This window comes from Mus caroli, chromosome X (assembly GCF_900094665.2).
Source record: "Mus caroli chromosome X, CAROLI_EIJ_v1.1, whole genome shotgun sequence".
In the NCBI taxonomy this organism is placed as follows: domain Eukaryota; kingdom Metazoa; phylum Chordata; class Mammalia; order Rodentia; family Muridae; genus Mus; species Mus caroli.
In genome coordinates, this window is record NC_034589.1 from 130819367 (window position 1) to 130832622 (window position 13256).

The 13256-nt window shown below is 38.1% G+C and overlaps 1 protein-coding gene across 6 annotated transcripts in view; it reads right to left on the reverse strand.

Annotated features, from left to right (window-relative positions):
• Window positions 1–13256, reverse strand: part of Acsl4 (acyl-CoA synthetase long chain family member 4) — a 73655-nt gene that overhangs the window by 34172 nt on the left and 26227 nt on the right. Inside the window, exons 2-5 of one of the 6 annotated variants that reach the window (XM_021152848.1) lie at window positions 11585–11634; window positions 2681–3210; window positions 2261–2438; window positions 348–457 (exon numbers count right to left, since the gene is read on the reverse strand). In XM_021152848.1, coding sequence (XP_021008507.1) covers window positions 348–457; window positions 2261–2438; window positions 2681–3031 — 639 coding nt within the window. In that variant the 5' untranslated portion in view covers window positions 3032–3210; window positions 11585–11634. Of the gene's footprint in view, window positions 1–347; window positions 458–2260; window positions 2439–2680; window positions 3211–11580; window positions 11635–13256 lie in introns of all 6 variants that reach the window. The other 5 variants (XM_021152849.2, XM_029473008.1, XM_021152851.2 and 2 more) reach the window with 5 other exon arrangements.

Sequence of the window (13256 nt, forward strand, 5' to 3'; positions counted from 1 at the left end):
GGGTATGGGGGACTTTTGGGATAGCAATGGAAATGTAATTGAGGAAAATACGTAATAAAAAAATATTTTAAAAAAAGAACAAGAAGATATGGTATTACTGCACAGGAGGGTGGCTATATTGATAATGTACCAGATATTTATTTCAAAAAACTAAAAGTCAGTATACTCGATGTTTTCATCATAAAAAAATAAAAATGTTTACGGAAACACTTTTTAAGCTGATTTGAACATAACACAGCATAAGCATACATCGAAATAGCACATTGTAACACATATCTACACATACATTTTTTACAAATTGGTTGAAAATTAAATAAACATTTCAAATAATTAAGTTTCATATTTACCTTCAGTTTGCTTTCCAGAAGCTCAACACTAGTAATCAGATAGGAAGCCTCGGATTCATTTAATCCATGAACTACAGCTTCTCTGCCAAGTGTGGCATATAAAGTCACAACTACACAATAAGAATGAAACATGAAAATTATATACTTCAAACTTTTGAGGATATGTTATTCAAGTCGGGCCTTATAAACACAAAAGCACTTTATGATTTGAGCTGATTTCATAGTGTCTGGGGACCTCAAACTTGGCCATACAAATTCCCAGGATTCAAACTGGGAAAAGTTGTGTCAGAGTGCAGCCCAGCAATGGCTTGCTTGTGGCACATTACTTTCATTGGTCATTGTCCCAAAGAATAGGTAAGCCAGTTTTCTAAAACCTCAGGATCTCAGGTCAGATGATCAGCCACAAATGTCCTTACCCCATCCAAGATGGATTTTACTTTCCCCCAGTGGGTTCAATTTCTAATGCCATTGGTGACCTCCATACCTTACCTAGCAAGGCTGGTGGATGTGTTCCAGAGGACTCACCAGACAGCAGCATACACTAACAGTAAAATCAGTTGCAATTGAGTGACATCTGCTAAACTTACAACCGATGTGGAGATTCAGCTTTCCTCTGCTAACTAGAAATAGCCCATGCATCAGTAACAGGCACTTTTCTTATTGTTTGATGGTGGCTGATGAGGACCTATGGGAACATTTTTCTGTAGCATCTATCTTTGTTTGAAATAAAAGTTGATCCCTACCACTTAACCTGCAGTACTTATTTCCTGAAACAACCAAATACTTAGGGTACAACAAGGTGTTCTTCTATGCTCAATTTTTAAAACTTAGTTCTTGAGGTTGTAGAGGCTCGGTGGCTAAGAGACTTGCTTGCTCTGGCAGAGACCAAGGGTCCCAGCATCCTCGTGGCTGCTTACATCCATCAGTGATTGCAGTTCCAGACTTCTGCTCACCAAGCACACAAGCAGTGCATTTACATAAATGCAGGCATATACTCAATACACCAAAATTAAAATTGAAAAAAAATCCTTAAAAAATTATTTCTGTACAATGGCAAAAACAAATACTTGCCAACCAGAAACATGCATACCCAGTTTTTCTCCTGTGTCTCTAGTGTTAGATGTTGCTGGCACATGCTTATTTCCTATGTCAAACAAAGACAGTTCAACGTGCAAAAATGAAGTACAATTTTGTAACCAATCCCTTTTGTAGTATCATGTCCAGAAACCATACCTTCCACCTCTAAATTTTTTAGAGTATAATACATTTCTAATCAAAAAATAAAATTCTGAATTATACTTACTAAGGTCTCAGCTCCTAAACCAACTCTTAGATGTTGCTATCCTTATTTAATATGAGCTATTAGTTATAGTTCTAATTTATTTATCATTATGTGCATATAATGTATGTGTGAGTGTGTGTGTTTGTGAATGTAGGCAAGAATTTGCCCATGGTGTGTTTGTGTTTATGGAAATCCAAAGACGATGTTGGGTTAACTTTCCAACTTTCAGACAGGGTCTCTTATTGCTTTTTTGTTGCTTCCAAGAATTTTCTTGTCTCCATTTCCCACCTTGCCTTAGGAGAGCTGGGAGTACAGATGTATGTTACCACGTGCGGCTTTGTGGGTATTCTTAGGGATTTGAACTCAGGTCCTTGTGCTTGCACAGCACTGCTTTACCCATCTTCCTAGACACTAATCATGTTTTATGGACATAATCACCTAAGGAACACCGTGTGTGTGTGCGTGTGCGTGTGCGCGCTAAGTGCTAAGGAACAAATCCATAATCTCAAGTATGCTAAGAAGATGCTTTACTTTTCAAAAACAGCTCTTTTTTAAACAGAAGCATCTCAGAACACACTGTGCACGCCAGCAAAAGGCTCCATCTCCCCTGCAAAATGCGCAAGGTACTTACGTGGAAAGTTGTACTTAAAGCATGTCTGTGCGGCAATCATCCACTCTGCCCTGGTCTCACAGAAAATGGCAATGGTGTTCTTTGGTTTCAGTCCCAATGCAGTGAGGCCACTTCCAAAGTTATTCACTCTGCAGTTCACTTCAAGATAGTTTATCCATTTATAATTCCCAAGAATTAACTGTTAAGAGTGAGATATTTCCCACTATCAGAATAGGTACTCAAATAAGCAATTAAAATACTATTCAAAACATAGAACCCTCAAAAATCCCATGATGTGAATGCTCAGAAGCTATGAGACCTCTGAGATCCCATTACCAAGCACCCAAATGCAGTGCAAGCAATCTTAAAATGCACTTGACTACAATAAACTGTACCTCTGTCATTAAAACAAATTTACAAAAAAAGACACAAATGCTTTACCTTCTTAAAAACCTTTCCATTCGGCTGCATTTCATTTTCTTCACTCAGGATCTCCCGGGTTCCAAGGCTGTCCTTCTTCCCAAACTTGGCTACAGCGTGGTCAAATAATTTATCCAGAGTATCTGCTCCAGGGATGTCTATGACAGCTAGTGAGTCGAAGTGTGTGACAGAGCGATATGGACTTCCAGGTTTGTCTGAAGTGGGCTTAGCTTTTATTCTCTTTGCCATAGCGTTTTTCTTCTTGGCATTGGTAAGAAAATACCATGGAATAAATATAAGGGCACTGTATATTGTTATTAACAAGTGGACAGGCAGCAATATAATGGTGAGCACATTTAGCTTAAGGTTCATAGTGGAAGGCTTCTAATATGGCGTTTAGTTGCTCTTATTCTTTGGCTTCTTAAAGCCTTAGGGTTTTGGAGAAGGCAATAACGGAAGCAGCAGTAAGAGTAGCAGTATAGCCAAGGGAATTCAATTTTAGTGATACAGATAAAAGTTAGTAATCTTTGGAAGCCAGCAATAAAGTACACCTGTAGATAAAGATAATGAACCAGGCAGAGAATAGGAAAAAACAAAAAACAAAAGAGCATTAGCAAGTTGATAGCACAATTAATTAAAATACTCAGACCTTTTATTAGTTTCTATCATTGATTCAATATGGAAAGATGAAGTAACTGGCATGAAATGTGAACATTTTCAAGTTTAGTCATTATTGACATCAACATTGTTTCGTGCAAGAAGTTCCGAATTTCTTTTTTTTTTTTTTTTTTTTTCTGGGTTGAGTTATAAAAGTGCGCTGTAGTCTTCTCTAAATTGGGCTTATAATCGCAATTTCATGCTCTCCTCAATGTATGAGGATGCAAAGAACACCCAAGCAATATTCTATCCTTACTTGTTAAGATAAATTTCTAAAATAATATTGATCACCATCTTCTCTAAATGGAAACAATACAATTATAATTATTTCCCAGTGACTGTACCAAATGTACCAGTTGCTTGGGAGGAGTACAGATCTGAAACAGTGTTAAGTCCTAGCCCTGGGCCTATTATAATATTGTAGATATCTCTATACAGAGAGATATATTATAAATGATTAAAAGCACATAGTCAATTTACAGCCAAAGACTGTCCGTGGTTACATTCTACTTCTTTGTATTTGCTGCCCTCAGTCCAACAAATTGTCACTTGAAAATGGGGTGGTACTGTTTCTTAGGGACATTATATACATTTGAAGACATGCTTTATCTTCAACTATTGTCCCTGGGAATATACATACTCAAGGGCTTTTTTCAAAATCTTTCTTTTCAAATTGTACTTTTTAAAATGCGTCCATTGTGTTTCTAGAGTTTCCATTGCTGTGAAGAAACACCATTACCACAGAAACTCTTATACAGGAAAGAATTTAATTAGGCCTGTATGACAGTTCAGAGATGTAGTCCATTGTCATCATGCAGGAAAAGTACTGCAGGACACAGGCAGACATGGCGCTGGAGAGGTATCTGAAAGTTCTACATCCAGATTGGCAGGCAGCAATAAGGGAATGTCACACTGGGCCTGGCTGTAGCATCTGAAACCTAAAAGCCTTCCCCCAGTGACACACTTCCTCCAAACAGACCACGCCTACTCCAACAAAGCCCCACCTCCTAATAGTGTTACTCTCTGAGCCTAGGGGGGCCATTATCTTTCAAACTTCCACACATTAAGAACATATTTTTTAAAATTATGAATGGGGACAGCTTGTTTGTGACTGTCTCTTAAGGCTTATAAAAGAGTAACAAAGCACCTTTGTGACAAGAAAGAAATGTTGGAAGAAGGCTGGTGACACATACCTAATAATCCTAGCAACTGGGAACTAGAGGCATGTAGATCTCTGAGTTTAAAGCCAGCTTGGTCTATGTAGTGAGTTCTAGGTTAGCCAGGACTACATAGACAGACTATTCCTCAAAAAAAAAAAAATGTTGGTTTAGAACTATTGCTCTATGCTTTAAAGTTAGCTGCTCAAATGTGTAGAAACGAAGATGTAACCAAGTAGCAGAGTAAAGGGTAGATATCTTTAGTAATGTAGGAAAGTGGACAAAGGAAAGATTATTGTATTAGGCAGTTAAGAAGTTTCTGATGGAAGAGTGATCCTGGGTGTTTAAAGGCTGAGCTTTGCAACAGACCCTTGACAACTTGAAGAGGTGAGTGACTAGACAGACTTGTCCGAAGAAGGCAATTTCTCAGTTTACTGTAAATCAGAATTTAAACTTGGAAAGTCCCAAATAAATCATGCAGACCTAAAATTTGTAGGTAAAGGATGATGTCATCCATTTGGGTTCTTGAGATGGTTTCAGGACTATCTTAAAATCATGTACATCAACTAATGAATCTGTGAGTAGAGTTCATACATTTCACTGAGTTTTCTTAAAGGAAATTAAGGCCTGCTGATTTAGTCTGATCACAAAAGACTATTTGTTCAAGGTTACACCATGAGTTAGTGGCAGAGGCACATACTGAAACCCAGTGGCTTAAGTTTCTTACTTATTTCACCGCACTGAGGTCCAGTTTACATGCAACTATCACCAATCCCTCTGAACTCTTCTTTTATCTGCTGTTAGTGCTGCATAGCGCAGTGTCCTTACTAAGTGGTCATGCTTTAGGAATGAAGTTCCAGGGAGTTCTGAGTTCCTAGGATATCATAAACCTAGGATAACTTCACCTAGAATAACTCCATGGAGCCAGGTAGAGGTGGCAAGATATATATTCATTCTATATCTAGATATAAGTCTTGGTAGATGGGATGTGCCTTCTATATAATCTCTAGTGCTTGGTACAGAGATACAGATAAATATTCTGCAACTGTACTAAAATGAACTATTGTCTATAAAACTGGTATCCCAGGCAACGAACATGCTTAATTGAGCCAGGAGATCTCAGGTCTAAGGCTCAGTGTGTACTATCAAGAGTGACTTGAAAAGCTCTGTATTAGCAGCTTTGCCTGTAAAATGGAAATACTAACTGAATTATCTACTTCACCGAGCAACCTTTTGTCTTCCTTACTTAAATCCATGAGTAATCAGAATCAGCCTCTGCCCTATTCTTGTGTTGCTTTACTGACCCAGCTAAATCACATGCTGGGTCAACCCAAGACTCTCCCTAATCTCCACCTGTTCCCACGCACCTGTGTGTGCAAAAACATACCATCGTGATGAAAGTCTCACTAGATGGTGGTACACAGAAACCATATATAACTAGTGTGCCCACTATGTTTCTCTTCTAAGTTTCCTGTCTTCTCCTCAGATGCCCATCACTCCTCTACATGCTTATTCTTGGCTGCTTTCCTGGCAAGAATAATCCAGAACCAGCCTCCATAGGACTCCCATAACTGTCTGGACTCACCTTCATATGTCTATGGCCTTATGCTCATTTCTCTTCGGTGGCTGGATGAACTATTAATGTTCCTCCCTCTTTGTCTGGACATCACGGCTTTGTATGCTGGTACTGTTCTAGCCTTTCCTGATACTATGCTACCCCACTGAATCATTCCCATCCGCATTTCTCTAACAGTATGGCATTCATTCAACTTAAAAATCATTCCTTTAAATGGGGATGGCGGTATACACCTTTAATTCCAGCACCTGGGAGGCAGAGGCAGGTAGATCTCCAAGTTCAAGGCCAGCCTGGTCTAGAGAACGAGTTCCAGGACAGCCAGAGCTACACAGAGAAACCCTGCCTCAAAAACAAATCCACATCAAAAACAAAAATAAAAACAAACAAAGAACATTCCTTCTCTTGTAGCTAACTCTCAGATTTACCCCATTTCTTCTTCTCATTAGAAATCCTTAAAAAGAGCTCTCTGTATAATCTATCACCCAGTTCCCACAAGTTGTCTGCTCAGGTCCTCAGTATACTCATGTCTTTGTCCCCTACCGCACATCTAAAGTGCTCTGATCAGTGACCCCAGTGACATCTCCACGGTAGGACCGCTCAGTCAGTTAAAGCTCTGTAATCATCTTTTAATACAGCTGTTTTTCTCTCTTCACGTCACTGCTAAGACACCAGATTGAAACTGTCTTCCTATCCTCTGGCATTTTCAGTCTTTCTTCTTGGTCCTCATTTCCCTGATCCCTCAATCCTACAGTGTCCAATCCTCTAAGTGCTTCCCTAGTTCCACTCACACTTGCGCTGATCTCATTTCATCTCACAAATTGAAATATCTCATACAGTGATGACTCCTAAGTAAGCTGGAAAGTCTACCAGAAACTTCAGATTTGCATAACCCATGGCTTCCTCGATGGTTATATGCAGAAGCCAAGTAAATATCTAAATTTTAGCGTGGTCAAAGCAGAGCCACTGATCCTTCTGCCACCATAGCTTACCCAGCCTTGCATCTCTGGGTATATGCTCTGCTCCTTGAATTTCTGATTTCCCACCCTGCTATGCCCTCCTCTGGCACACTAGTACTCTCACATATTCATTACTGTCTCTGGGACATACCATATTGTGACTCAGGGCTTTCGCACTTAATCTTTCTGCCTGAATTATTCTCCCTATATGTTACGTCTTTGACTATTTTCCATCTTTAAACAAGTAACAACTTTCCAACCAGACCATCTCTAGCCAGCTATTTTAAAACTCCAGTTACAATAAATACTTCCTTTTCTCTTTACCACCATTCACTAATATACTATTGGATCATACTTTTTTTCATGTTTATTGTCTGTGTCTCCATTAGAATAGAAGCTTTGTGAGGGGGATTGTTGCTGAAACCTCACCAACCAGAACACCACCTCTATGTGTCTGCTATTTAATAAATGTATTGAAGAACATATGCAGAAGTGGTCTGAATTATAAACTGAAAGTATGCACAAACAAAATAATCTGAACATACTTAACTTTTAAGAAAAAAAAATATTGTGTCCAAGTTCTAGGACACACAGTGCTCTTAAAAGCCTTGGTAACTAAAACGACTCTTAGAAGCATGCTGCACTTTCCTATATGAAAAAGTATACTGCACCCCCTTATTATTAGGGTGCAAACTGAGTTGTGTTTCCTTGAAGTCAGGTGATGAATGGACTTCTGCTTCAGGATAACACCCGCTGTGGACAGTTAACTGTGCTTTCAACGGTTTGCTATTTGAGGTGGGAATCCCCTTCATAAATAGTTATTAAGAAACCCTTTAAGGTGCTAGCTTTACTTTACAGATATAAGAAACTCAGAGACTGTAAGTACAAAGTTTGCCAAAGCACAGCTGAGCCATGGTTGGACTCTAGGTTTATTAACATGCAAGTCTATATGCTGTATCTCTGTTATCTGCTCACACTGGTAAGAGTGACAAACCTTATATAAGAAGAAATACTAGCAACAATTTTGAACCCTGATTTGTCCTTCATCCAAAGGCATTGTATGAGGAGGAAAAAAAAAAACCTTTAGATATCTAGCAAATCCCAGAAGGTTTAGGAAAGAATCAAATACACTTTTATTTACTTTTGTTCTGATGTCAAATTTAGTTATTTCATTCCAGTTACTTCAAAAACCCCGAAACAGGTTAAACGCAAAAAGCATTAGCCATACATTCAGCTCCAAGGCCCAAAGTAAACACTCCATACTGAGAAAAGTCTGTATTTAAAAGAAGAAATTTCTCCACCAGAAGCATGTCACACAATACTAACTTATGATGATTAATGTTGACACTTTAAAAAAAAAAAAAAGGTTTAGAAAAATGAACCAAACCAAGCAAGGATCAGTGCATCTGCCACCATAGTAAAAAAACAGCATCGTGGATCTTTTACACTGAAGCAGCGGTTATCAACCTGGGGGTTGAAAACCCTTTTCATAGGGGTTGCCTAAGGCCATCAGAAAACATGGATGTTTATATTTTGATTCATAACAGTAGCAAAATTACGGTTATGATGTAGCACCAAAAACGATTTTACAGTTTGAGGGTCATCCCAGCATGAGGAGCTGTAGCATTAAGAAGGTTGAGAACCGCTGCACTAAGGTTTATATATCAACAGTCAATTGTATAAGTAGTATTTTCCTGACATTTTCAAGTCACATATTATTTATGGGTAAATTAAACATCAACTAAAGAAACTTTGCCCACAGTTGCATCTATCAAACACTAAATCAGGTTAAACAGACTTAACACTAAACAGATTAAACAGATAAGAGTACCTGCTAGACTTTAAAAGATTATATTTCTACATAGATGTTGCATCACCAAGATTTTTATAAAAGGGTGGAGTGCTTTATAAAACAACATTTCACACACTATTACATTCTGACTTTGAAACATGAGAATGTTCACATACTACGTTACAGAATGAATACCCACCTATATTCGGCAAATAACATGAGATTTTAAGGGGATGCATTACAATCTAATTTGCTTTACAGCTTAACATTAAAACTTAGAAAATGTTAATATTTTAAGACAATAAATGAATTGAGATTAGCTAGCAAGATCCCTTGCTATCATATAATCTGCAGCACCAAATCATTCCACGAAAAAAATTGTCTATCTATGTCTATCTATGTATATATTTCAGACTCCCTGGTTAGTCTCCCCAAACTCAAATTGAAAACAATGATCATGTTAAGCAATACAAAATCATTTTTATCAAATTTAAAATTCTATTATTAAAACAGAAGAAAACACAACAAATTAAGACCTTGGAGAATGGGGGTGTGTACAAGCGCACACAGTGCCCTTAACCAACATCTACAGTTAACTAGTTACCGTTTTACTTTAAAGTACTCTACGATAACAACTGCTCTTTGAGTGTATCCCTCACAAGATCACCCAAACCTATTTACTTCATTACCTGGAGAGGCGTTAACTCCTGAAGTCGCCATCCTGCCAGTCTCTTCCCAGCTTTTCCCAGGAAAGAAAGCACCCCAGCAGCCATGGCGAAGATGCTCGTGCATGCTCTAGAGTGAGCTCCCTCCCTCCCATGATGCCTTAAAAAGATCCCCAGCAGGCATCAGATGTTTCATCTAGGTCATAGGTTGGTATAATTGGGATCCTATCTCTGTATGTTGAAACGTGGAGATTTAGAAGCCAATGTTACTTGCCTACACCCTCACATCTATATGTCTCGTACTCATTTTAAGGGAGGAGACATAATTGACTTTTAAATATCTATATCTCTTCAGTTGTAATTTAAGACATAATTAAGGAACACAGAGGAGAAATATACTAGAAGGTGGCACCTACTTGCAAAGCATGATATTACAATCCAAGCTCATTAACCAGGAAAACATCATGGCCAGTCAAGTAGAGTAAAGGAGAAAAGAACAGGGTACACGAGATAATCCCCAAAGTGATTTGGACATTTAAAAAAAAAATACTGAATTCTTGACTGAAATTAGAAATCACACAAAGTCACATACAAAAAAAAAACATGGAAAACTACTCATAAAGTTAGCACGTCCACACTAAGGTCAGCAATGGATTCCACTCGGTTCTTGCTTCTTATGTTCATGTTGCTTAGCTGGCCCGTGTCTCACCAAGGTGAGTAAGGCAAAGGCTATAAGGAAATTATTTTTATTTTGAAACCTATTCTGAGACAGCTGGAGCAAAGTTATGATAAATAATGGACGGCCTCCAAAAGTGCTACAGGGCAGTGTCTGTCTGAAAACGCTGAACACAACTGCCAACTTACTGACAACCTTGAGAGTATTTCTGCCCAAGCCTAGATCCACTGCTGTGTGTCAGTGGCTACAAATGTGTACCTGTGTGCTTAGATAGGGGTGCAACGTGAAAAAGAAGGTAGTCCTCTCTGGAGAGATAACTACAGAGGCTTGATATACTGACACCCTCCACCCCGATCCCGCCACCAATGGCAGCAATCTCTTTTCCAAATGAAATGCTAAGCTTACTGATACGCTATCTACCAAACAGTAGCACAGAACCTTAGGAAACAGAAAGCTCATTCTGGCCTCCTCTGTGGCCATGTTTAATGGCCATGATTCTTCTAATGCAAACTAACAAGCGGCCATTGATTTAGACATGTAAGAACATTCAATCTTCTGAATTTCTTCAGACTTGGAAATCAGTCATTAGCATGGAAGAACTACTTCATCTTCTTGACTTATGAACAATGAAACCAATTCTCAAAAGACCAGAAATACTAGACAGGCAACGTCAGAGCTGCTGAGCTGTCAAGTCAGAAACAAATGAGCCTGTCATTTCTCACCTATAAAGTTAGAAAGTTGGATTCAGATTTCAACACATCAAAGTCTAGTTTTTTTTTTTTTTAAGATAAGAGTAATGAATGACACAGAGCTCTTTTTGTTGACAGGGATGGGTGTTAAAAAAATAGCCCTACCACTTACTATGACAAATGCTCACCTCTTCGAATTGAGACTTATAGCCTTTACATTGAAGATAGCTAGCATTAAATAGAGAATTCACGCCTACTGTTTCCTTTTGCTTTGTATCCAAGTCCACTGGATAACACTGGCCTAAAAATCTACATTTGGGAACCACTGAACTAGGTAATTTTCAAGTTCTAAGTCTCAAATAGTATGACTTCAAGTGCTCTGTTGCATCTGACTCTGCATCCTGGTCCAGAAATATGCACTTTAGTGAAAGACAATGCCGATATTTAAATGCATACAAATCAGATAAATATTCACATCCATTTGACAAATAACCACTAAAGTACAATAAGCTTCGATTTCTAAGATGTGCATAAAGGCTTACAATCAATCAGCAACTGTGTGCTTTCTATCCGGCCCCCTTCTACTTGAGTGACATATGGGTAAAACTTTAGAAATTACATAAAGTAAGTATATTTTCCCACTTTACTTTCCCCATTATTGCCTTTTTAACATTATAGATAATGGTAGTTCTTCCCTTAATAGCTTCAAAATATGGATACAATTATACATTTTAAGTCCTAAAGGACACATACTTACAGATTTCTTCTTTCACTTTTAAGAACAGGTGTATCTCCTGTGATCTGAGTCTGCAGTGAGAGACAACATTTATTAATACAGTGACATGGGACATGAATCTTTGCAAAAGAAAGGCAGGTGATAGCACACATTTTCTATGCCCCTTAGCTCAGGATAAGCCAGTTACCAAGGACAAAATAATCAACTACTAAGATCAGTACCTGATTCAAAGTAGAACAGGAGTTCAAGCAAGGGGGATTCTGAATGCTTGTGAGATCGTGCCAAGCAAACAAGACAAGGTTTGTGAGCCCAGTTCCTTTAAAAATGTAGAACTACTCTTGAAAACTGTGTGATCTTCCTAGGTGTAGCTGATAGAAGTGAGCCGACTTCAGCTGTTGTTTTTCAAGTGCCTCTATGGAAAATTACATTTTTTTTTTTGCCATGTGTGGCCTGTCCTTGTGATTGAACACCTTACTCCTGTGAATTTTACCTCTCAGAGTAAAAATATTGTCTGATGCTCTGAATAAAGTTAGCTATTGCATGAGACTTCGTCTCCCTCATTTTTAAACCCTGCTCTCCCAGGTTTACCCAACTAGACTGGGGCAAGAAGAGAAGCAACACCTAGCACCAAATAGGAAAATAAGAATAGAATGAATGGCTACTCAGCAGAGAAAAGGAAACCAAATCACATTTTCTAATCTAGCCAATCAGAGTTTCCTACACAAGAGAACTAAGCTAGAACTCTCCCAGAGTCTCCCTACAAAACAGCACCCTCTGCTCAGTCATTCTAGTCCAATAAATTAAGAAGTAATTTAATACAGGAAACCTAAACAGGTTATCTATCACAAGCAGGTCAACTGACAGATGATGAGAAACAGAGATGATTCTGCTAAAATTAAAAAGCAAACCTTACTCACAATTTTTCATGAATAGACAAGTGTTTTTAATAAGGAAGTTGAAAGAGCTTAGCTTAGCAAGCTTTTCACACACTGAAAGAATGTACTTGGTTTGTTTCTACTGAATAATAGCCTGGCAAGATGGAAAAATACAGTGTCAAATGTTTACAATTATGCAAGAAAAAGAACTGAGAAACTCTAAGTCACCAAAAACAAGGGAGAAAAACCATATCCATAAAGCTAACGAGAGAGTTAACAAGCAAAGTTTTCCAAACAAGATCCCAAAGTGTTACTAATACATAGCAGTGCTATTAAACTTCAGATAACCTTATACTAGGGAACAGACTCAAAAAACAAATCATTACAGTGTTTGGTTTGGGGCCCTCTCTGGAGGGAAACCAGTCTGTTGAACAATAATTTAAAAACATTCTTTGAAAAGTCAAGTAAATACTAAACATGTGATAGCATCTATTGGACATGGTCCGGGTATGAGCTGGTCTCCTGTATTTAGTATCTGACGCATCAATGTTAGGTTGAAAATAAGATGTTTCGGAGACAGAGTGGAAAAATATTAGGGAAGTCAGTACATTGCTTTCAAACGTAAAAGCAAACGCAAGCTAAGCCAATTCAAAAACAATTTCCTAAGCAATAGTGGTGTTTTATACATCTTATAAAGGAAATAGATAATTCTCTATTGATAAGTGCTCGTGATTTTTTTTTTAATCTCCTATCATGAAATACAGCTTAAAAGTTTAAAATACTGAGGGCTGGAGAGATGGCTCAGCAGTTAAGAGGAC